At 39.3% G+C, this 25,393-nt stretch overlaps 1 protein-coding gene across 1 annotated transcript in view; it reads left to right on the forward strand.

Moving 5' to 3' along the window:
- mosmoa (modulator of smoothened a) overlaps positions 1 to 25,393 on the forward strand; it is a 31,421-nt gene that overhangs the window by 996 nt on the left and 5,032 nt on the right. The window contains exon 2 of the mRNA XM_017685160.2: positions 18,947 to 19,159. Within this exon, the coding sequence (XP_017540649.1) occupies positions 18,947 to 19,159 (213 nt within the window). The remainder of the gene's footprint in view (positions 1 to 18,946; positions 19,160 to 25,393) is intronic.

Genomic DNA, 25,393 nt, shown 5'->3' on the forward strand with positions numbered 1-25,393 from the left:
GTGTGTGTGTGTGTGTGTGTTTTAACCCGGAGTATCAGCATCATCTGTCTGTTGAAAAGTATTTTTCACATTTAAAAAGGTTACCTCATCCCCATAGCTCTAGTCTCTAATGTGGGAGGCTTTCCCTGTCGGATGTAACAAGCCTAATCTTTAAGACAAATCTACACAATTCTTATCTCTCTTTCCATCAGCATTATTTTTCCATTGTCTCCTCCAGACACCTGATAGGACGGCACTGTGTCTTAAGACAGTGCTGCATTTGTAGGCCTGTGCTAGCAGCACACGCCTCCTTTAAAGGTCCGATTTGTCACGACCCTTAGGCCAGATGCTTTTTATTTATTTTCTATTGAACTCCATTAACGGTCACTTTTCCTAAATGGACTCCAAAAAAGAACAGGCGTTTTAGAGCTTATATTCGTCCAGCTACAGAATATTTACCTCAGTTTTATCCCCGAGAGACTGCTACGTTCAAGTAGTGGTACTAAAATCTTAAGACATTCCACGGTGTTGATCGGAGAGGCCTAGTTAAATACATACGTTAAATGCGTTTCGATGTCCATATACAGTTGTTCGTTTTTATTTACTTCAAAACAGAGGCTGGCTATTGATAGACAGATGCGCTTTGTTCGCTATGCTGGGCAGCCCTATAAGTGGGTCAGCAAGGGTTCAACCACAATCCAGTGAATTCAGCCGGATTGCACCAAGGCTTCTCTTTTGCTCATTTACATGTCATATGGTGTCGTGATGAATCAGGTCAGGTTCATTCTGACTCTTTTCATTTGCAAGAAGAATGTGCCACTTTGACACCTTTCTCCTTGATTCAGTCTTAAGGGCCTTATGATTTGTTGTCCACTAATTTTCGTTTTAGAGCATGCATGTTTGTACAGAATATGAACTAGTAGCCAGACCTGGTGTTTATACAGCTGTTTTGTATAGGCCTCTTGCCTTTCAGGTGCTTCTTTGGCATCTGCATTGGCAGTTTTTCAGCAATGTACACAGGCAAGCAAACGAGCAAACCACTTGAAGCCTCAGAAAAAACTATTTTATGCTATTGGCTTCGGGTTCCAGCATTCAGGTACTATTTAAGGTGACCATGACCCCAGGTTTGTCCTTTTTGTATTTTGTAATATCTAATCCTTATAACACATAATCTAGGTTTATGGTAACTGACATGAATACTTGCATTTTATTGCGCTGCATGTCAAGGGAACTACGTTGATTTATTAATTTTTTTTAAATATAAAAATACTTTGCCGTTGAGATGTAAACAAAGCACCTCTCAGTGGTTTGATGTGAAATGCACTCTTCTAAAAAAATATTACAGTGCCAGACTTGCTCACAGTGCTGCTGTTTAGAACCAGATGTCTGTAGCATTAGCTAACTTTAAAAGCCATGTCACAGAAAGCTTTTGTATAATATGGTTTTAAATATGTGATCTGATGAGGTTTTGGCCTAAAACATGTATTGTTAAATTCAGTCATGGTGGAGAGATTTTTCTCTATTTTACTATTATCAGCATTACAAATAGCAACTTGGAAGACATGTGGATTTACTATGATTTTTGATGGTAAATAAAATTACTACCGTTGCATACATCGTGATCTCTGGTTGCTAGCATCAGCACTGTAAAAAAATCAGTCAGCAAGTTTCTGTATAATGCCTCATTTCACATCAAATCACTCTGAATGACCTTGTTTACATCGCAATGATTACATACCTTGTAAAATTTCTCTGTAATTTAGACTTCCCCATTAAAAAAAAAATACATTTTTGCATGTGGTCATTTATTTAAATGAATCCTTTCTTGTCCCCCTTAAATGTTATAGTAGCTTGTGATGGAGTCGATCTAATATTATAGTCAGCAACTCTGTACTGAAACTATTCTGTTTGCAAAACCAAAATGTACCTTGTAGATGACAGTACTTTCATGCTTCTATGTCTGTATCAATTGCTGAGTAAAGATCAGTGTTGGGAGAGTTTTTACTCATTGTGAAACCACAGAGTTGGTGTAATAGTTGCACTTGATGGTGTGATAGTTTGTGTTTGAAGTGACAAGCAGCGGCTATGAGTGCTTCTCTCTTCTGTAACTGCTGACAGAAACAGAACTAGCAGTCTCCATTAACCTGAATAGTACTGGCCAGTTGGCTGCATCTGTGTACAATGAAATTTACAACTGCTTTTCTGGTTTAGCAGGATATTATAGTCCCAGTAAAATAGGTCTCCCTTTGCCCAAGCAGTTTGTTCTTACCTTTTTGTTCTGTTTTGCGGCCTTTTGCTCATGGAATCCAGGACCTAACATTCAAAAGGGACATCCACCAATTTGGCAGGATTTCAGCATAATTTTGTTGTTGAGATGTAAACAGTCATTGAGTGAAATTATGTGAAATTGTTTTGTGTAGACTGTAAACTTGTGTAGTTTTATTTACTATTCAAAATGACCAGTGAACCTGCACGTCTTCTTAGTAATATTGATATGGGTAATATCAATAAAGATGGTAAAATAGTTGTAAGTCTGGGGGGAAAAAAATGTACCTTTTTCGCCTCCATTTGTGGCAGAAATGTTTTAGGCTGAAACGCTGTCCCAAGTGTTGTTAAATAATGTCTCCGGCTCCAGGTAGTATAACTTTCTCTGAGGTAGGTTTACTCTGAGGTAGGTAAATTCTTCAGTTGTCTGGTTCTGTCGGGCTCTGGTTCTTATGTGAAGAATTCTTTTTTTTTAAAGAACTGAGCATTTGACATCAACCCACTCTGAATTACTTTGTTTATAGCTTAATGATTTCATTGTGCAGAAATAAAAAAATAACTGTGGTGTATATCCTTTACTGTATGCCTCAGATTCTTTTGAAAGTGGAAATCATAAAGAATCAAGATATGAAGTAGTAGGTGTCTGTTCTGGATTGTGCCTTGTAAGATTCTCATGGATCCCTTTTAAAAGAAGCATAAGACAACAAAACACTCCAGTCAGTGGACTGTTGTCTTGTAAGAGGTTCTTTCAACATAGAATAGTAGCACTCATGAAGTATAGGTTCATTTTAACTTCATTAATGTAAGCTTCAGAAGTCATCTAATACTGTGAAATATTTGAAAAGTCACAATACTTAGAAGAAATGGCTTGTGCATACAACGTCACCATTAGGATTCATAATTCAGGCAGCTAGTTCACATTATGCAGCATCTCTGAAGGAAATTCTTCAATGAATGAGCCTTGTATAAGCCATTGTCACCTTTTTTCCTTCCTCTACCAGCTATCGACAGTGAAGTGTCCGTGGCTCTGCCCTTCCTGCTGAGGACCGGGATGAAGCAAAATTAGAATGCTCTCTCCGGAGACAGTTAACGTCATTTTATAGAAAGTAATTTTGTGCCGACTAGTCTACCTCTAGAGGCTGTGGGTGGACCTATTTTAATCTGACCTTTAGTTATTTTATTCCTGCTTATTTTTGAAGTGCTGATGGCTGTAGGTAAATCCCAAGTTATCCCAATGTTTGATGTCCACATAGGCCTGGGTGAACGATAGAACGTTATGTTGCCTGAATCACATTTTGCTGATCACATGGTTTATTAAAGAGTCTAATGGTTAATGCCTGTTAATTTGAGAGTTGCTTTTAGACATCAAGGTTTTCAAGGAAGACAATGTTGCTCTTGTTGGGGCCTTGAAAGCTTAACTTGCCTTTTTTCCCCTCTTTTTTTTTAACAAAAAATGTGGTAGTGGATGTCATTTAGTTTCTGTGTGAAATCTAATTGTCATGGTTGTTACTGCCTGGGGACTGAACGGATACTGTGAAGCATTGATCTGCATTTAAGTGGATGTGAAAAAAGACTTACATTTGAATATGTATAGATAGATAGAAGAAAGCTTTTTTTTTATGATGTAGCTGATTAAATGCCCATTTGAGACAATACAAAAAGGAAAAACCTGATCTTGCAAATATTTTACTAATTTCACTTTTTATGGATATCACTTGAATCCATATCTTTGTCCTTTTTTGCTGGAAGCATTTTCGGTACAAAGGTGTCTTCAAGTGTGATATTGATAATGTTTTTGGAAACGTTTCCATTTCTTAAAGTACAGTCAGAATCGACCTTGTGCAAGTGCTGTTGATATGACTGAGTGTGTAATGATGTTCATATTTACTTAGAATTCAGCACTGGCCAAGCAGCCCAATTGCTTCCTGCCTGTACTCCTGTGTGGTCAACTCTGCAGCAGCTTGTGGTCATTTCTGCTGTTCTTTTTCTACTTGCTACTCCCCTGTAGTGCTTTTATGCCGTTTTGCCTAACTTTCGCATGTGACCTTTGGAACGCGTGGGTGATTTATTTCAGTGCTGCTACTGCTGCTTTGCCTTCTGGTCTTTGAATATTGTGAAGCAGAAACTGTGAAACATCACACGGTCACCTGACTGTATGCAGAGGACCCAACACACAAGTAATACTGAGAGTTAAAGTCAGTGCCTCAAATGATTATTGTCTGTTGAGCTTTTCTCACCTCAGAATGGTGTGTATCAGTGAGAATATCTTAACCTCATTTCCTTCACTGGTTTCATCAGCTGTTTTGATGTCTGACTGTGATGTGCCGTTTTAAATGGAGTACTGTTTCCCTGCCTCTGAGGTCAGCACTTTTGGTAAACCATAGATGTATCACAATGATTTTACTCCCACACATGCACATTCTTAGCGTGACTGGTAGACTGTAATGTTGCCTTCAGCATAGCTTTTTTAACTAGGCCAGGCTGCAGATTAATTATGCCTCTTGTTATAGGCTTTGCTGCCAGTGTGTTACTTTTAATGGAGCTGTCAGGTCAGTTGTAGATTTTAGAAATCTCAGTAAAGCTAAAGAGATGTGACATGTGACTTGGTTCATGAAGCCAGTTATGTCTGGAAGGAAAAATATCCTTAATTCATAAACTGCCCTGATTGATCAGGACTGGGTAGCTACAGAAGCAATCAGACAGCTGGAACATTTTAATGGCAGGTTTTGGGCTTTGATTCTCTTTAGATTAGTGGAACACAGAAGTAAAGTTTAACTGCTTACTGCCTGTGGCTAATGCAATACTGTTAGCATTTGCTAAATTATGGTAGATGGGCCACAAACTGTCAAAAGCAGTGTTTTAAATACCTTAAAATCATAGTTTAAAACAAATCTGTCAAGTGAAAAAAAGTAGAATAATGCTTTGTATTATTGTAATGCCCCAGGAGCTACTAAAAATGGCATAAGATCATCCCTAAACCTCAACACTCATTAAGAATGCAAAGATCTATGAATATGCACATTTATGCAAATTGTCAATGCCCCCTTGCTGCCCTGTTTCTGTACCCACCCTTGCACTTACTACCCTGCAGCTGTCTTGTAGCAGACTGAGCAAGTAAGACGAGGCAGAGCAAAAACAAAGCTCCTACTGTAACTTTAATAATCAGAGATGCTGCCTTTGTCACCCCATTACCAGTCACTCTGTTTCATTTGCTCAGATTTCAGTCTTTGTCCTCTAAACATGCATCTGTAAATTGTGTGTGGTGTCAGTGAACTGGAATTGTTGGTGGTTTAGCATTCTTGCTAAGCTAATGGTAGCCTCTGGTGGTCAAAAGATATGAAGTAAAAGTAGCTAAAGCTAACAGTCCAATTTCAGTCTGTTTGTGAATGCATGTTCCCAAGCTGTGAGCGCAGACATAGCTTGTTTGTGACATACAAAACTAAGCTTCTATGTGGTGCTTGATAAATGACTTTTTCAGATATACTATGAAAGCTTTAAAGGGAAATTGTGAACTCTGCACTATGGTTACACATTTTATACAAATATCAGTCTATATAATAATAAGCCATCCAAGAGGATTTAACAATAAAAAAAACACATTTTTGACAGCAGGGGCTCCAATGTTTATAATCCATGTACTCCACAATACTAGTAGTACTGGTATTGGTAGTTTGGGCTAACACTTTAGGTTGTGTAGTGCAGGGCTGTGACAAAGGGTATCTGATAAAAATTTACACTTATTCTTATTTGGTATGAGGAAAAATAGTTCTGCCACAAAAGTACAATACTCTTAATCAAATTGATCAAAATTTTTTATTATTTGACAGCACTAAAGTAATTCTTGACAGCCATTTTAACACAGTCCCCCACTGCTTTGAGGTGGTTTCCAGTTCATCCCCTTTGAAGACCAGCTATGCAGTAATGAGACTCCAGTATTATTCAGGTGCTGAAACCTGTTAACTGAATGGGAAATGGTCTTTTCCATCCCAAGTTTAGAGTGTGTACCTGTTCTGTTGTTTCATTGAAATAGAAATGGCAGTGTACAGACAAGAGCTCCAGCAAACACTGGAGATTACACAATAGAAACCCTTCAAACCCAGTCCGTGACTAACAATCTGCGATCTCACGGCAACAAAACGCGAGTTGGTGGTCGTGACATTTTGAAAACAAAAATCCCTCCCAGCCTTTCGTTCCCGGTAGCACTCAGTGTGAGCAGAATGATTAATACGCCTCTCTGCTTGCTATGTGCTGCTTGATTGTGTACAGTAATATATTGTTTTGGATCTGTCAGGCATTTTTAAAGGTGCCATTTCTATCCACGGTGAAATAAGCGCCACCATGTAAATGCCAATCCCTCCCACTGATCTCAAGCTGCTCTCTAATATGTAGCCTACAGGACACTTGCACAACTGTGAGTGAAAAAACAGCAAGGTGGTTGCACTCGTTTCTGAATTCTGCAAGTTACTTTTCTGCTAGTTGACCATTCACATGTCTCCAGATTTAAAACCAGTCAATTGAGCTGTGGCATTTACATGTTGGGTTTGAAGTATTTTGAGGCATGTTGCCTTGACACCTGTCTCAATGCAAATGTGCCATAAGTGGCTGGTATACCATGGAGACGCGACAAGTTTTATCAATCGTCTAGTGTTACAAGGCTCTGGTAAGGGGGTTATGACAAAATTGGAGCTCAGAGCCTCAGTCCTGCTTGTTGTGGTGTGTTCTGGCAGTGCTAAAGGAGGGAAACACCAGCTCTGCTGCCATTGTGGTCAGTCTCTGTCTACACGAGTCTGGTGTAGGGGTAAAATTAACTTTAGCCAGTGACTCCTTAGGCAAGGGGAGTCCATTCCCAGCTCTGGCAACCCCATAATATACACTTTTTTGTGATTTGTCTGATGAAGCATATTTGATTCAACTCCTGGAATAATTAACAAGCTCGTTGTAGACTGGTACGGGAGTGAATTAAGGAAAACAAAAAAATGTGCAGAGCATGGGATCACCAACACTGGGATTGGGAACCCCTGCTTTAGGACTGACCAGGACTGGACTGAGAGCCGCATGACGTAGCTTAACTCAGCCTGCATCTTGCACTAAATGCAGTTTTTTATGATGATAAAAGTGGCCACCTAGGCAAATAAAAATACTTGATTAGAATAGTAAAAACAACACAAACTCAAAAACAAATAATATTTAATTGAGAGAAATGACTCATCAAAAAGCTGTATTTCATTAAGGGCATCATTTACTGATTATTTAACAGTGCATCCCTAGGCTTGACTATTGATATGCTGTTGTGTTCTACCGGATTTTGAACTTGAACAAACCTGCTTAAAATTGTGTAATTAATGGTTAATTATTAAATGTGAAAATTATTATTTACAAGGGTTATTTTGAGAACTAACAGGTCAGAAATGCCAACAAGTATTGAAAGTTTGTAAAATGCTCTTCATGCCTGCCACAGTTGCAAGGCTGGGTTATGACAGAGTGTGTGTGTGTGTGTTTTTTTTATATATATATATATATATATATATATATATATATATATATATATATATATATATATATATATATATATATATACACACACACACACACACACACACACACACACACACACACACTGCTTAAAAAAACAAAGGGAACACTCAAACACATCCTAGATCTGAATGAAAATATTCTCATTGAATACTTTGTTCTGTACAAAGTTGAATGTGCTGACAACAAAATCACACAAAAATTCTCAATGGAAATCAAATTTATTAACCAATGGAGGCCTGGATTTGGAGTCACACACATAATTAAAGTGGAAAAACACACTACAGGCTGATCCAACTTTGATGTAGTGTCCTTAAAACAAGTCAAAATGAGGCTCAGTATTGTGTATGGCTTCCACGTGCCTGTATGACCTCCCTACAACGTCTGGGCTTGCTCCTGATGAGGTGGTGGATGGTCTCCTGAGGGATCTCCTCCCAGACCTGGACTAAAGCATCCGCCAACTCCTGGACAGTCTGTGGTGCAACGTGGCGTTGGTGGATGGAGCGAGACATGATGTCCCAGATGTGCTCAATCGGATTCAGGTCTGGGGAACGGGCGGGCCAGTCCATAGCTTCAATGACTTCATCTTGCAGGAACTGCTGACACACTCCAGCCACATGAGGTCTAGCATTGTCCTACATTAGTAGGAACCCAGGGCCAACCGCACCAGCATATGGTCTAACAAGGGGTCTGTAGGATCTCATCTCGGTACCTAATGGCAGTCAGGCTACCTCTGGCGAGCACATGGAGGGCTGTGTGGCCCTCCAAAGAAATGCCACCCCACACCATTACTGACCCACTGCCAAACCGGTCATGCTGAAGGATGTTGCAGGCAGCAGATCGCTCTCCACAGCGTCTCCAGACTCTGTCACGTCTGTCACGTGCTCAGTGTGAACCTGCTTTCATCTGTGAAGAGCAGAGGGCGCCAGTGGCGAATTTGCCAATCCTGGTGTTCTCTGGCAAATGCCAAGCGTCCTGCACGGTGTTGGGCTGTGAGCACAACCCCCATCTGTGGACGTCGGGCCCTCATACCATCCTTATGGAGTCGGTTTCTAACCGTTTGTGCAGACACATGCACGTTTGTGGCCTGCTGGAGGTCATTTTGCAGGGCTCTGGCAGTGCTCCTCCTGTGCCTCCTTGCACAAAGGCGGAGGTAGCGTTCCTGCTGCTGGATTGTTGCCCTCCTACGGCCTCCTCCACGTCTCCTGGTGTACTGGCCTGTCTCCTGGTAGCGCCTCCAGCCTCTGGACATTACGCTGACAGACACAGCAAACTTTCTTGCCACAGCTCGCATTGATGTGCCATCCTGGATGAGCTGCACTACCTGAGCCACTTGTGTGGGTTGTAGAGTCCGTCTCATGCTACCACGAGTGTGAAAGCACCACCAACATTCAAAAGTGACCAAAACATCAGCCAGAAAGCAGAAAGGTACTGAGAAGTGGTCTGTGGTCCCCACCTGCAGAACCACTCCTTTATTGAGTGTGTCTTGCTAATCGCCAATGATTTCCACCCGTTGTCTATTCCATTTGCACAACAGCATGTGAAATTGATTGTCAGTCAGTGTTGCTTCCTAAGTGGACAGTTTGATTTCACAGAAGTTTGATTTTCTTGGAGTTATATTGTGTTGTTTGTGTTCCCTTTATTTTTTTGAGCAGTGTGTGTATGTGTGTGTGTGTGTGTGTGTGTGTGTGTATATTATATATATATAAAACACACATATATTTTGTGTGTGTTCATATCATATAAAATATGCAATTGGTACAATATAAGAGGCTCAATTTGATTTAGGAAATTGTGTTCCTATTTGATTTTGACCGTAGATGGAGCATAAAAGCATATGAAAGAGTCTTTTAAGAACCTCTATTCTATTTGATAAATAGAGATTCAGAGGTAGGATTTGAGAAGGAGACGAAAAGACCATTTTTGTAAATACCATTGACTCATTATTCCACTGATCAAAATATTCACTGAAGCATTATGCATTACTTCATCAAATGCATGTGATTGTCCTCTGTCAGCGAGAAAACTCATTGGTACTTACCAGTCAAAGAATTGTTTATTCTTGTTTGGATATCATTGTAAGTCTGTTTTTGGAATTTAAAGTACAGCATCTTTAATGACATGTATTTCTTTCTCATTGATGGTTCATGAATATATGTGCGTGTCTATCCATGTTCTTGTACGGTGAGGTAAAAAGCGAAAGCCTGGAGCGACACACACACACGCACACCCTCCGCTTTCCACCCACAAGGGTTCACATAGGCGGCTTGACTCATCCCCATAGCGCTTCCTATCTCCAGCTCAGCTCGCCCAGCACTAATGAGAGAATAGCAATGCTCAGGAAGCATTTCCTGCTGCAGCAAATGCAGGAGCTGAGCAGGAGGCTGATCTGGTGATGAGGTCATTAGACCCTGTCAGGATGGGCTAGGGAGAAGGCGTTCTTGTGAATTGCATCTACCTGACCTCACTAACTCCCGAACCTCACTTTGATTTAAAGTCATTAGGAAATGATTCAGTGCATCATAATCTGCTATTTCAGCACAGTTTGATTTATTCGTGTAGATTTCAATTTGAATACACGAGTGTATATTTTAAAAAGTTTTTTTTTATTAATTTGAAAATTATTGCACTTGAATATTATTGTAACATTTTTAATAAATGCAATTTTACAGGTGAAACATAACAGATTTTTAATGTGGATAAACAGGTTGAAGTGCTTTTGGTCATCTTCTCTTATTCCTTTAGCAACCTCATCTGTGAGTTAAGACAGCAATCGTCAGATACTTCAGTATTCACCCTGAAGATAATTTTTTAACTTTAAAAGTAGTGTTTTTCATTGCAAGTGTTTTTTTTTTTATTTTTTATTTTTTTATTGCAGAGTTGTTTGTGTCACAGAATTTACACCTATGGTATTTTAGTTGGTGGCTGTAAAATAGCACCATTTTGAAGCACAACTGTGCACAGCTGTAAGAGCTAACCAGGCTAAAGGACAGCCTCCAAACAGTAACCTCTAAGAGGCGCAATGGGAGAAGACCATATGTCTTTTGTGTAAATTAAAAATCACTTTTTCATAAGCTTCCATGCATAATCCCTAACATACTGCTACTGTAATATGTTTATCATGCGGATTTTAGTTCTCCTATTTTTCTTCTTCTTATTTTTTTTATTAGATTTTTTTGATTATTTTATCATTTATTCACTAATCATTTATTTTATAGAGGTATAACAGTTCACAAAATCTAAAAAAAAGAATTATGTTGAATTAATACTGTTTGAATTTAGTGACTGTTAAAATTAACCACCTCCCATGGGGAAAGTTTAAAGCAGTATAGCAGCAGAGATTTGCAGGTTCACTGAAGAAAAATACCAATCTTGCTGAGATACTTTTTAAAATGATTTGAAGTAAAATGTGTGAGGTTGCTCCCTGCTGTCCCCACCCCTTTCAGCCTTTCAACACGCACACATACTTTTAGTTGTGTTTTACATGTTTTCTCAAGTGAATATAAGGTCTGTATGCTTTGTTGAATTGTGTAGGCCAGTGGTTCTCAAAATTCTCAAGCCAGTTCTCAGGGACTGCCATACGGTGCTGATTTTTTTTTTTTTTTTTTTTTTTTTTTGCTCCAGCGTATAGTGAAACTATGGTGCCTGCAGGGATGGGCATTGTTAGCAGCTTCTTGATGCAATATGTATTATGATGCAAGTGGCATGACACGATACAATAGCAAAACATCACATTTTTGATGAATATTTACATTCATGTTTTTGTGGTTCACTCTGAGGTCCTAGTCAGAGCACAGAGAGGCAGAGGAGTGAACTTTCTGCACTTTTACTCTGTTTTCAGCACTGCTCAGTGCTTGTTTTTGGGCATATGCATGTGAAAGAGAATCTGTGGCTATAAAATGATCACTGAACAATTAAATGTTCGCTAACGTGCTGCAGATCACATGCAGGGCAACCACACCATTTGTTTAGTATTTAACAGCATTAAAGTATCACCCAGGGTGGTAAAGATAAACCATAAATGCTAAGAGCTAATCACAGCAGCTACAAACTAATAACTCACTATAACCATGAACTAAACTGAATCTGTAAAACTAACTTGAGTACACAACTATCGTGCATGCTATAACAAGTGGTTAAATATACTGATTTCATTCCTGCACAGAATGATAAATGAATAATTCAACAGCCATTTATACAAATAAAACTAGAGCTTACCACTAATTTTTAGAGCACGTGTGTTGAATATTGCAAAATGCTCCAGTCTCTGGATTGAATGCAGTGTCTTTCACTTGCTCATACATGCGCCATGTAAAAGTAAATTCATAAGTATCGACACATCGGTGTCCCTGAGGTATTGGATTGAGAGCCATTGCTATAGACCCCTGTCAAATTAGTAGTGCTGATGAAATTTTTGCAATAATATTTATTAATTGTTATTGTCAGTAGGTCATTTCTCATATCTGAGGCTTCCCTACAATGACAGGTGTTCTTGCTGGTGAGGACTGCTGGGAAATTATGCTGCTTCAGTGCTTTGACTTCAAATGTAATGTTCCAGGTTTATTTATCCAGATGTGTAGCTGCAGAAAGCTCATCCAAAATTGTGTGTGTGTGTGTGTGTGTGTGTGTGTGTTTGTGTTTAAAGCCTGCTTGTCTGAAATTGCACTGTGGCATGCCAGCTGTTTGTAAGGCTGGAATTTGAGTGAAGTTGTGAAGCAGCGGGAGGACTGCAGGGTGCTGTGGGGAATGTTTACAGGATGCAGACACAGGTCTTTATCAAGCTCTTAAACTTCTTTTTCACCAGGCACTTTTTCCTATTATCAAACTCCAACATAGGTCTACATGACTGAGTTTGGAGGAAAGCATTAGAGCATGGACATAATGAGTTGAGGGGCTGGATGACGGGGAGAACCAATCCTTCAAGCCAAAAACAGAACTACGCTTTAGATTATGTAAGTTAGTCAGGGTAAATCACAGTGCATAGCAGACTGTTACATTTTCACTTTATACAGTATTCTTTTATAAAGGTGCTGGTCATCCAAATTGTCTCATGGCTTTGTTTGTCTGAGGTGTTTTGATAGGACTGGTCTTCGAGGCTGTTGTTTGAGGGGTCCATTAATCTGAAGGTTTTTGCATGTAGGGAAGAGGGCATCTTCAGGTTGGATGTTGGTAGATGGAAGAAGGAAGAAGCCAAGAGACTTTTGGCTTCACACATTTAACAAGTATTATGTCGATCTGTCATTTTATTTTTCTGTGATTTATTTGAATGGCATTTCTACAGTTACCCCACAGTAGCATAATTATGTATAATTCATTCTGCTAAATAGCGAGTTGCCCCTTTCAGCGTTTATTACTTTTTAGTGCCTTATTTGATCAATGCTAGCTGTTAGTAGTCAACTGATTTTTTTCATTGATATGCTGGGGTGGCCCATCAATGAGTATAATGTTATGCATGTTACCATTTTGGCTAAAAGAAGGTACTGTGTGTGTGTGTGTGTGTGTGTGTGTGTGTGTGTGTGTGTGTGTGTTTTTTTAGGCTACACAGTGTGAGCTTCAAAGAAAACAAATGTGATGTATATGATTCCCCCCAAAAAAGCTGATATTCATTATTTTTCATGTACATATCTGCTGATGCTGTTACTAAAGCTTATGTGTAAATGAGGATTACATCTGTGTGGATTAGCATTATGAAGAATAAACATTTTATTTCTATGGTGTTACAAATGCAGTAAAAGTGTTAAGTACAATAAATTCATAAACAAATTTCGGTTAAATCATCTGTCAAAAGATCATTGTGATAGCGAAGACGCTTGTAAAGCATTCTTTAAATGTAAAGAATTCTTTACATTACTGATATGATTATGATACCATGCATGCCTAATCAGTGCACCGCTAAAAATAAATTCTGTTGATCTACATTGACATTGCTTTTAAATAAACTCTAAACGGATGTAAACTTTTGTCATCCTATGCCTGAGCGATGCCTCAGAGAAGTCAAGTCCTCGTCATATTGACTGTTGCTATACTCTCCAGTTGGTGAAGTGCAGGAAGGACTGAGCTGCAAAGTTGTTATTCTCCCAGCTGTGTTTTAGGGTGTTGTAGAGGAGGCCAGGATTTCCTCTATTCCTCTGTGTGTCTGTGTGCCACCATTCCACTGAATCCTCTGGCTGTTTTTAAGTGTATTACAGTAACACAGACACTTTCTCCTGAAGTGCATTATGAAACACCCTCTGGGTGCAGTACTGCATTTCTTTGCTATCGTAAGAAATTCTTTTCAACCCAACTAATTTTTTCTGTTGAATCTGTTTTGCACCATCAAAACTACTGCGTGCCTATATTGTGTAAATGTTGAAACACTGAGACCCAGTTGAGGCTTTTGGACACTATAAACCATTAAATGTAATTATTAAAATAATGGTAATACAACATAGCCTTATATCAAAGCAAATCAGTAATGTCAGTAATAACGTAAATGTCTTCAGATCTGATAGGTCAAGAGAAGTTTTTTCCCAAATTCATATTACAGAAGTAAATATTATCTTGATGTAGGAATTGCGCCTTTTCTTACAGCGTCTTAAAAGTTTAGAAGTCTAAACCTACACAGACAAGTCAACTGTCATGTCTGTTACCAAGCAACTGTCAATATGCGTACAGCTGAAACAAACACTTAATCAAACTTAAAGATTAACTTGCAGACTTGCAAACTAGCAGAAGTTTTCTCTATATAATGCACTAAACAGTTCCTGTGATATTTCCACTTTATGCAACCTCAGCACTACAGAAATCTCACTATGTGATCTGGGAGAGCTACATTAGCTCGCTGTGTCTTTATCTTCCAGGGTCACCAGTAGCAGCATGTCCAATGCTCCAATACCATCACTTGTAAAGGAGCAACTTTGTCAAGAAGCTGTTATATAATTTTGTGAGGATTAATCTTTGTCAGGCTGCAGTTCATTATAAGGACACCCTTGTAACAAATGTGGACAAAATTATTGCCCATGTCCTGAGAACACTGCATTCAGAGAGTGCTTAGTTATTTTAAGCAACAGCAACTTGCATAATGCATGACTTTTTATATAACCTTATTTTCTTCAGTAATGTTTTAACTTTCCTGATGACCAGTAGTACAGTTCTATTAAAGCGTGTGAAGCCATACACGTCCACCTGCTCCATTTCACAGTTGCCAGTTTGCCTGTTTATTAAATACAGTGTACAGTTTTACTATAGATGTCTGCTTTATATGGTGCACAGTAAAGGTTTAAAAGAACAGACTGTAGCCTGTGTCAACCTGCACAATATCAGCTCACCGCTACATCGTCCATTTTTGGAAAGGAGCTACCATATGGCCACCAGTCAGCAGATATAATTTGGGTTCTTAGCACAGCGCTAATATACTTGTGGCATGTTGGTAAGTGTTTGTTGTGGCTGAAACACACATACTAGCTCGTGTTGCTGGTGTTTTTAACTCACTGTGAATACTTACTGGCCGCTTTATTAGAAACACCTACCTGGTTGATTTGCCATGCGGTCTTCATTCAGAGGCTATAACGTATCTTCCATGTACTATTTGTGTTGGTCTTCCTCTTGCAAGTAAATAGAAACTGTAATAAAAACTAATCTGGAGGGAGTTCAGTGGTGTGTGTCAGAAATGGGGCTGACTACTTCACAATATGATAAATATCGGCATACAGGTGCCACGAAATGATATGATGGCACAGCATCCCAGACCTACAACAAACTTAAACTTATATGCAAACTTAAAATAATTGCAGTGATTAAGAGATAAATCAGGGGGAAAGGTTTTTACAATTTTGAAGTGTTTACCATAATGATTTGTTTACTACAATAATAATTAATAAAACAAATAAATATTGCTTTAACAATTCTGTAATAGGTGTGGTTTGCTCTGAGAAGGAGGAGACAGTGAAGTAAATGTTTCCCATTTAATCATTAATCATAATCATGGCACATGCACTAGTCAGCATGAAGACTCACAGGCGGTTTACACCTTATTTTATCATGCATGTTATGTCTGGATCATATCTGGATACATTTTGACTGGATTCTGTTTACACTTTTTACTATTATACCTCCCTTTATGACCAGATGGCATCGGATTTTTCCTAGCACAGCCAAGCATATGTCTTTTTAGTTTTACTTCTATTTTCTTTTTCCTCTTGCGATACAGCTCAGCTAGCTTGGTGTGGAGCTTTCATTAATGCCTTCAAATAACTTCAGCCTCACATCCTTCATCTGGTGTTTCATTGTTTATCCTCTCTCTGCAGATGAATTTGTGGTTAGTTGCATGCAGATAGAGAAAATGCAGTACACTTCCACTGGGGTTGAGCATGGCAGAGACCTGTCTCTGACCACCTCTGAATGTAGTTTGCAATCTGATCTAATCCAGTTGCAAAAGGTCCTGTCTGTTTACATGTGGGGTGGACATTATGACAATATTCCAACCACACTGACCAACTGCATGTTTGATTAAAAAAAGAGCTTAATTACTCCTGTTTATTTGGTTTAGTACAGCACAGTATGTGAAATCATCTTATTCATAATCACATTTTATTCATAGTTTTTGATAGTATTTTTAAATGTGGCACTACTTTGTCAATTACAGCTGTTATGACAAACATCTAGAGGTATCATGATTTCACATTTTTGCCTTTACGCCTTTTTGACCGGCTGTGATCTGATTACCTAAAACGCATATTGATGCCACATAAACAGCCTCATATCCTGTGCATGTGTGAACGAGTAAGTGGCTGTAAAATTATCAGCAAAAACAAAATGCTCACTAATGTATGCCATAGATCACTTACAGCTCATTAACACAGCACTACAACACAAATCAACACTACAAAGACTTAAGCAAGATACTACCTAAGCAAAATACTTATGGATGAGTGCTAATAACAACTGGTTCCTAACTAATTCATTTCTACTAGTTCAGACAAAACCTGGTCATTAGAATTAACTTCAGTCTGTGCTGAGTTTCTCCTGAAAGCACAACATGCAGGACAGATCAGAATGCAATACCTTCTCCAATGCAGCCTTTTGGAAAAATACTAGGAGCTGACTGCAAATGTCCTGTAATTGACTGTTGGAGCACATTTGCAGACATGTATATTGTGTATTCATAGTATTAACAGTTGACATTACTTATAACATATAACAATCATATTTAAACATATGTTCATTTAATTTTCCCCAAACCAGAGAATGATCCACAATACAGATGGATTTTTTTTTTTCCTCATTATTCAATCCTGCTGCCCCACTTCTGGCCGGGCTTTTGAATGTTGTTACTAAATGAGTTTCTTCTGGTAAAGAATGAAGTTGTGATATCTGCTTGTTGAGGAAACTGATGAAATTCTCAAGAGAACGTCACACCCTTCTCAAAGTCACACTCCAGCCACATGAATTCATTGTTCTAGGCCACTTTGAGCTTTCTCATTCTTCACCCCTCTCCCTCCAGTCGTCATTCGTTATCTGATTACATTACATAAAACATTGCTAAAACGAAGTTCTAGATATAAGTTGATGCTTCTGTCACATTAGCTTTTGCAGCGGAAAGGTTAATGTTAAAGTTGGTAAATATGATTCGATGCACTTTATTCTGTATCCAATCATACAGGCTCTGGATGTCATGCTGGAGGGTGAAAATTAGCTGTCCGCTGACCTGGTGATTTGCTAAAAGGAGAAAAAAATCCAAGGCATGTGGCCACAGCCTCTGCATTTGTAGTGGCAAAAATGTGAAATGCGTGGCCAGGGGGTACTGGGCAATAGGTAGTGTTGACCAATGGTTGTGAATATTGCATTCTCAGGCTTGTGTGCAGCAACTGTTTCACATTTACCTGAAAGTAATTTCATGAATATTGATACAGGCATATTGATTGGCACAACATACGGTCATACACAAACGTTTGTGTTAAATGGCACAACGAATGCACTTAAATGTGATATAAAAGTGTTCTCTGTAGGAGAGTGTACTTATTTTCAGATGCTTAGATGTTTCTAGCAAATGGCATGTAACACTACTCTTCAGATTGTCCTGGTAAGCTTTGATGGCTATCGTGGTTATTCCCAGACACTGCATAATTCATTAGTTCTCTCAATAGACATGAGAATAACGTTGGGCTAAAAGTGAAAACAGTCAAACACTGGGTTTTCATCACCCTACATGCTCTCTATACAGGTTTTAAGATGTAATGAATGCCCTTTGTTTTCATTGCTCTGTGTCTCTGTATTGTAAGACTTTTGTGACATCTTATTGACCTGCAGGTTGTGAAGACAATCTCTTCATGAGCAAGTGACGGATTCTAAGCTTGTCTCATTTTAAATCTTTTCTGTGAGTGCATTTGTATGGGTGTGCATGTCAGCAGCAACACTTTGAGGTCTCTCGTCTCCTGGGGCTTCGTGAATGATCAAGTCACAAGCTCCATCTCTCTTGCGTCTGTCTTTTATTTATTTATTTATTTATAATCTTGTTTGTTCTCTTTGCCTCGGGTCTACTCTTACTTGAAAGTATGCTTATGATCAAGAGCTTCTCTGTGCCACGTGTTTTCTGGGCCTTTACCCTTCCAGCCTTTCACCCTCAGGCCAAAAATCTATGTGGTATATAAAAAGTTCCTGACAATTTCATTATATATCTCAGTATGGTGTGTTTTATGTTTTTTGTGTTTTTATTTTGTTTTATTAAAAAACATTTTTAGATGCTTCTGTAACTCTCAGACACTGCTGAAATTTGAGAAATATTATGCTATCAGTCATTCATGCTATTGGATGAGAAGAATTGAGAAGCTGCAGACTAGAGCATCATCTGATGCAGCCGATGCAGTGTCAGCACTGGGGGTGCAAAAGGAAAATGAAGCGCAGTTAGCAGGGCTGCTGTCTGCACTAGGTTAAATGCTAACCCAAAGACACTGGATGTTCCTTCCATATGTTTCCTTAGTGTTCTACTCAGCGGGAGAAGAGAGACTGCTAAAACATCCCTAAATTTACATTACATTGTCTGCCCTTATTTGTGGTATATTGCTTTAACAGCCTCTACTCTTCTGGGAAGGCTTTACTAGATGTTGGAACATTGCTAGGAGTGTTTGATTGCGTACATGTAATAATTAAGAGCGTTGTACAGTTCATCTAATCTTTGCTGGGTCTGTTTCAGGTGCACTGACTGTGGGTTTGGTGAGGCAGTGTCAGACCATCCACGGGCGAGACAGAACCTGTATCCCCCCTCGGTTGCCTCCAGAGTGGGTCACCACACTCTTCTTCATCATCATGGGCATCATCTCCCTCACAGTCACCTGTGGCCTGTTGGTGGCATCACACTGGCGCCGAGAAGCCACAAAGTATGCGCGGTGGATCGCCTTCACAGGAAGTAAGTGTCTATTGTAACTCTTGCATACTGATGCATGAATAGGCTTACTTCAGCTATTTGTGTGCATTAATAACTAGGGATCTGCAACCCGCACAACACCAAATCTGATAATTCATGATGCAAGTTACCTGCTGCGAACACGTTTCTAATACTGGATGGTATGTACCTGTCTACAGGTAAAATAGAATGAAAATTGCATGTTTTGCCTTATTTCAAGTATTTCTAGGATTACATCAGAAGTGGCTGAAATCCGATTTGAAAACCTCAGGTGTGTCTACATTTAGGCAAAAAACTCATTTGTGCAACTCTAATGTGAACAGAACCATTGTGCTAATTGCTTATTTAGTGTTCAAATTCCCACCAAGGCTGAACATTTGATTGCGATTTGGATACTGTTAAAATGATCTTTGCATTTCCAAAACTGAGATGTCTGCCACTCCTGCAGTTTGATTGTTCCTCCATCTCAGGCAGTGGCTGTTTCTCAGCAGGGACCCCTCCCCCCCTTCTCTGTAACATGGCATCATTTCCTTGGAATAACACTCTTCTCAACACCAGCCTCTCCCTCCCCAAGCAGCTGGGCTCTAGCCCACTCTCCCCAGGATGGGACTGCTTGCCAAAATAGGATTTTCACTGCCTCTAGTGATGCGACTGTGCAAATTAGATTGATCAGGTTTAACATACACTTACATTTTTTTGAAAAATAGTGTTTTGGGTCTACTGTGTGTTGAATTGGTTATTCTGCAATGTGTTAAGGTGTGAGTTTGTGCATCTGAGGCCCATGTGGATGGCATCTGGTGTGCCCCTTCACTGGAAGCTATTGTCTTTACTCGCTCTTCTCAAGCTGTTTTAGGGCCACTTTGTCTTTCCTATAAAAACTTTTCAGTTGTGTTCATCCCTCAGGATACAATAATGTTTGGCTGAACTTATAGCGTTTTATGGGAAATAAAGAGAATGAGATGGACAGAATGGCAGGAATTTGTTAACGGTTGACACAAAGTTACTAAGATAAAGCTCCACATTTTAACATATCATTTCATCAAAGTGCTTTAACCAATACAGCTGAATTTCACAAAGAGATCCAGATTTTCTGTTTCTTTTTTTTCCCTCTTTATGCCATCAGTGCATGTTGAGAGATACATACATAGTGGCATGGTTGCCTTGGCAACAGGAAAGAAATGTTCCCAATTGTCCAGGTTCAGTTCACTATCTCCGATCCTCAATGACTCACTTGTCTTTTCCTCGCCGGTCATTATGTGGGGGTGGTGACTGGCCTGTTTTGAAGTCTAACAGCTCTATAAGTAGAGCACCCCCCACAGGCAAGGACCATCAACATGACCATGTGTGGTAGGCTTTAAAGGGGATCTCTATTTAAATATGGCATCACTGTTGGTTAGTACAAAGAACATCAGCTGAAATTAATAGTTTTCTGTGAGTGTAAATGTCGAGTTATTTTTGGTCATGTAATCAGATAATCAGATCTCGTGGTGCCAGATGACATGTAGCAGACTGCCCAAGCAGTGCCATAAAGAAATAATTGCTGCAAATAGCTATTATCAGGTTTTTGAGGACAGTTCTTAATCGCTGTGCCTTAAGGGCTAGGCTATAGGTCCGTTTTCCTATTCCACTGTCCAGTGATGTATCAAAAATGCAACCCGTTTAGCACCTCATCGTAATATCAGTATTATATACAAATGCTAAAACTTGCTGTTAACGCCAAGAGAAAACTGTTTCAGCTGATAACAACGCAAACATCCAGCTCTTTCAAGAGGCTTCAAAGGCCACAACAAAGCTAATGGGAACAGGTCAGTGGTTTAAAATAGTGCTGCATGATGCTCTTAAAAATATAGGTGCCAGAAAGTCCTTTGGAGTGATTCTGTACAAGAACCACTTTTCACTGTATAGTTCTTTAAAGAATAATATTTGTAAGTGAGATGTGAGTTTAAAGAAGGTTTTAAAACTTAAAGAACCTTTTTTTTTTCTTTCATCATTTATATAATATATTCCTGGACCAACATTCCTTGGCCACACCAGCCCACCCTTCGCAATCCCCCCCCCCCCGTTCCAGGGGACATTTTTTATTATTTTTTTTTTTTCTTTTCTTTTCTTTTCTCCTTTTCACTTCACTATTAATGTCACAACTCATCGTTTATTAATCATTATATAGATGTAAGGTGTTGTGGCACCACAACCACCCAGCACCCCTCCAAACACCAAACCTGATGAGTTTGGAGAGAGAAGTCAGCTCTCAATATATTGTAAAAATTGTGACTAGGTTTCCTCAGTTATTTTATTTTTTAAATTTGCTGCAAGTCTTTTCAAGTTGCAGTGATCCGTGAGGAGGTTAAGCCAAAGCTTTATTGAAATTTTGGTTCTGTCCTTCCAGTTCAGCAGTATAACTTTTTTGGCAATGATAAGTGATATGAATGTAAAGGATTTGAGGTGATTGGGTGCTGAAAGTGAAGAAAGGTTAAGTAGCGCTACAGTGGGATATAAAGGGATGATGAGGCCAAAAATATCTGATGGCCTGTCAATGACCTCTGATCAAAACTGCTGGATCGGGGGACAATTCCAGAAAGCATGATCGTAGTTGTCTATTAAAGCTGGACAATGTTGGCATTTATCACTGTGACTGAATACCATATGGTGTAGTTTAGAGGCTGTAATATATGTTCTGTGAGGGGTTTTATATTGAATTAGATGGAGTTTTGAATTTCTGGACAGAGAGGATGTCACTGCATGTATTTTGCCAGTTGACATTGCATGTTTTTTATATCTGCGGTCCATTTTTCAATTGGGAGTAAGATAGTGTTGTCCTTTGAGGCTATAAGTTTATATATTTGTGATTTAAGGTTTAAGTGAGTGTAGTTTTAAGTAGAGAGGGGGAGTGTGATTGTAGAAATGTCCACTATTAACCGTTTTCTTTAGAACATCTTTGAGTTGTATACACTGAAAATGACAATTAGTGTATTGTATTTTTCTTTGATGTCCTGATCTGTGCTTATGAGAGTGGGTATGACAGATTCCAATCTGATTGAACCTCTACATAATGGAAAGGTTCTGTAGTTAAAGGTTTTAGAAATGTACATTCAGACAAGGAATCGTTTTGGGACCTTTGTTTCAGAGTCGAGAGTCAAAGGGGAACAAAACATTGTGTTGCGTATTATTGCCATATGATGTGCCTTGTCATGTGTTAAAACCCCTGATGTAATATGATTAAAGACGGGCTTGTGTTATTTTGACAAATTATTTACATTTGTGGGATCAATACCATGATTTGTTGAAACACTCAAAGAATGACCGTGATTGGACAGAGGCCAATTGCATGTTACAGCCCTCTACAATATCAGTATTGTACAGGCCAATGCTGCAGTAAAAAATTATCCAGCCTGTTGTGCAACCCTAGTTCAAACAGACTACACCACTTCTGAAATCTTTTGTTAGTAAACCAGACAGGTATATAAATGTTCAACCAATGCATTTTGGTTAAAAATTTCATCTAATTTCCAATAAATTAAATAAATCCAATAATTGAAATTCAGATATTTTTCAGATAGAAAATAGGTTTTTCATTCAACTTTAGGGCCTTTTCTGAAGTGTATACATGAGTACAGCTTGTTCTGATAACTCTCTAATCAATGATGCAAAACTCCAGGTTTTCTGGAACCTACTCCAACTCCCAACTACTGCTGCTGGAGACAATGGAGTTGACTCCTCAATTCCACTTAATTTAATCCTGTAGCAGTGCGGTCACTGATGATATAGCGGAGATGAAACCATCCTGAATGTAGTTTGTGGCTTCTGACCCACCCCCCCAGTGTTGCTTTTGCTGAGTGTAGCCTTAAACTTTAGACCACAAATATGTTTCTTAGCTAATGGTTAGCCTGTGTAGTTGGTCTCATAACAAAAAAAGGCTCAAAAGAACTTCATATTGATTGATGTTTAAATGAAACCAGCACCGATGTGTCTAACTTGGGCTAATAATATGTGGTAAATCAAAGTAAGTAGGCTACGTTACCATCTCACCTGTTATATTGGGCTGTGGTTTTTTTTTTTTTTTTTTGTTTGTTTTTTTTTCCCTCCCCCATTCACTAAAGCCTAGATTGTAATACAGTACAGAGCTGTTTGATGTTTCCATGGGTCATGTCTGTAGTCTTGATATTTATTGGTTAACAATTAATCACTGTCTAATAGTCAGTCAAATTTTGCCAAATTCTCTGTATTTATTTAGTACTGAAGAACATGAGTTTCGTGATTCACTTGACCGAGTAAGACTCTAGTGCTTTACAGTAAGTGTCTTTCTGTTAAAATTTGTTCAGAAAGAAGAACTTGTGGTTATTGTAGTGCTGTGAAGCAGAAGCATGGATCTGAAAAGGGGGAACATGTGTAAAGGAGAAGCCTGGGAGAGCACTGGAATTGCTGCACAAAAAAATTAGCCTGTCAAAAAAACTGTTAGACTGTGTAGTTTTCTAACTCTTATGTTGTGCTTAATGAGTGTTTATTATGAGTAGCTTGGTTAACCGTTTCACACGGATATCCCTGTTTTGTCTTGAGTAAATGTCATCTTTGCTTGATGAGCCCATTATTTCTTTGTTGAGCAGCTTGGAGGTGTGCCTGACATGTAATGAGATGTCATCTTGTTATGTAGGCAGAAATTCAAGTACATTTTGATAATACTGTGATATTACTGAAAACGCTGATCGGTTTGGTTGCTAATATCATGAAGAGAAAGTTACTGTCCCTATTGTGTAGTGATGCATAAGTGGAAGGTGAAAATGAGTGTTATTCCACTTCAAGGACTGAGCTATGTTCCTTGCAATGATGAGAGAATTACATGGAGTGTGTTAGGACCCTTACAGTCATGTGAGATTGAATGCTGTGCTTGCTGGGAAAAGGCCAGTGAGTCTCAAAGCTCACCTCAGGACAGTGCAAAAATAAATGTAAATGCTGTGTCCAGCACAGTTGAAACACTTTTCTTAAAGGAACATTTTGCTCCCTCTTTGTTTTCTTAGTGAGGTAGACAGAGGGGATTTAAAAATGTACAGAAGACAGTGTGGTGTGAGCATTGGACTCGAACATGTTCATAAACATGTTCCGTCAACAGAACAAGCAAATCAAGGGAAAAATTAATTATGAAGTTCACACCAAGTCCAGCTCTACCCAGCTGTTTTCTGGGTCAGCACATTTATCTGGATACAAAAACCATACCCAGCTATGTTCTATGGAGCCTTATGTCCTGCTGTACTCTGTTATTGCTTTTCTTCCACTCAAGGAATACAGTCAGTGCATTTTTCTATACTGATGACATAATGGTTTTTGGCTCAGACCCAGCACTGTTGTACCCCCCATGTGATACATACCGTTATAAATCTCACTACTACCAAATGCTGTATGTCCAGTAGTCACCTATAAAGAGAAGCACTGGCCACTAACCCTAACCCTAACCCTAGTCCATTACCATTATTTCAAAGAACACTGATAAGCTGTGAAGCAGACGACAGGAAGGTCAGGTCGAGGGTCTTTAGAAATGTTCATTTGAGACTTGAGTAGAGCCGCAGTCTCTAGGGAGGGCTTCCACAGGTAGCAGAGCCATGGCAGCTGCTGGCCACGGGCCACCTTCAACTGAAAGAGGTGCTTTGTGTGTGCGGCACAGACCCCCACTGTACAAGCCTGCCACGCCTGGCCCTAACCCTTCCTTGAACAGGCCACATTCACGCTGGCCCTGTAGGTGTCATGGCTTCCGCCGCCGTCCTGGCCTGCATCAGGCAAACATATGGCATGTCAGCAGAGACAGACATAAATATTAGCTGTCGTCTGCTCTCCCTCTTGGCAGTGCTACCCAGAACCAACCTGAAGGTAAGAAGGATGTAGGCCTCTTATCTAGGTAGATAAAATTAGCTAAGAGGTTGCTGAAGCATAGATTGACCCAGTGCAGAGGTCAGTTTACATTTATTATATAGATATATATGACTAATTGTGCCCAAGTTGTCCTGTAGGGCAGCAGTGATTAGTTAACAGAGCTGATGGTTGTTGTTGAGGATGTCAGTTAAGGAGACCACGCATCATTTATAAAACTTAATGACACGTGTCAGACCCGTCTTAATGGGCCACAGTATTGCAGCAGTCTGCCTGACTACACATCTGACTCACCTCATTAGCTAGTCATGTCTTAATTGAATTGAGTGTTAAAAGCTGAAAGGCTATAGATTGTTGCTATAGAGTGCTGGAAATTGCTGA

Source organism: Pygocentrus nattereri, chromosome 14, assembly GCF_015220715.1.
Source record: "Pygocentrus nattereri isolate fPygNat1 chromosome 14, fPygNat1.pri, whole genome shotgun sequence".
Classification (NCBI taxonomy): domain Eukaryota; kingdom Metazoa; phylum Chordata; class Actinopteri; order Characiformes; family Serrasalmidae; genus Pygocentrus; species Pygocentrus nattereri.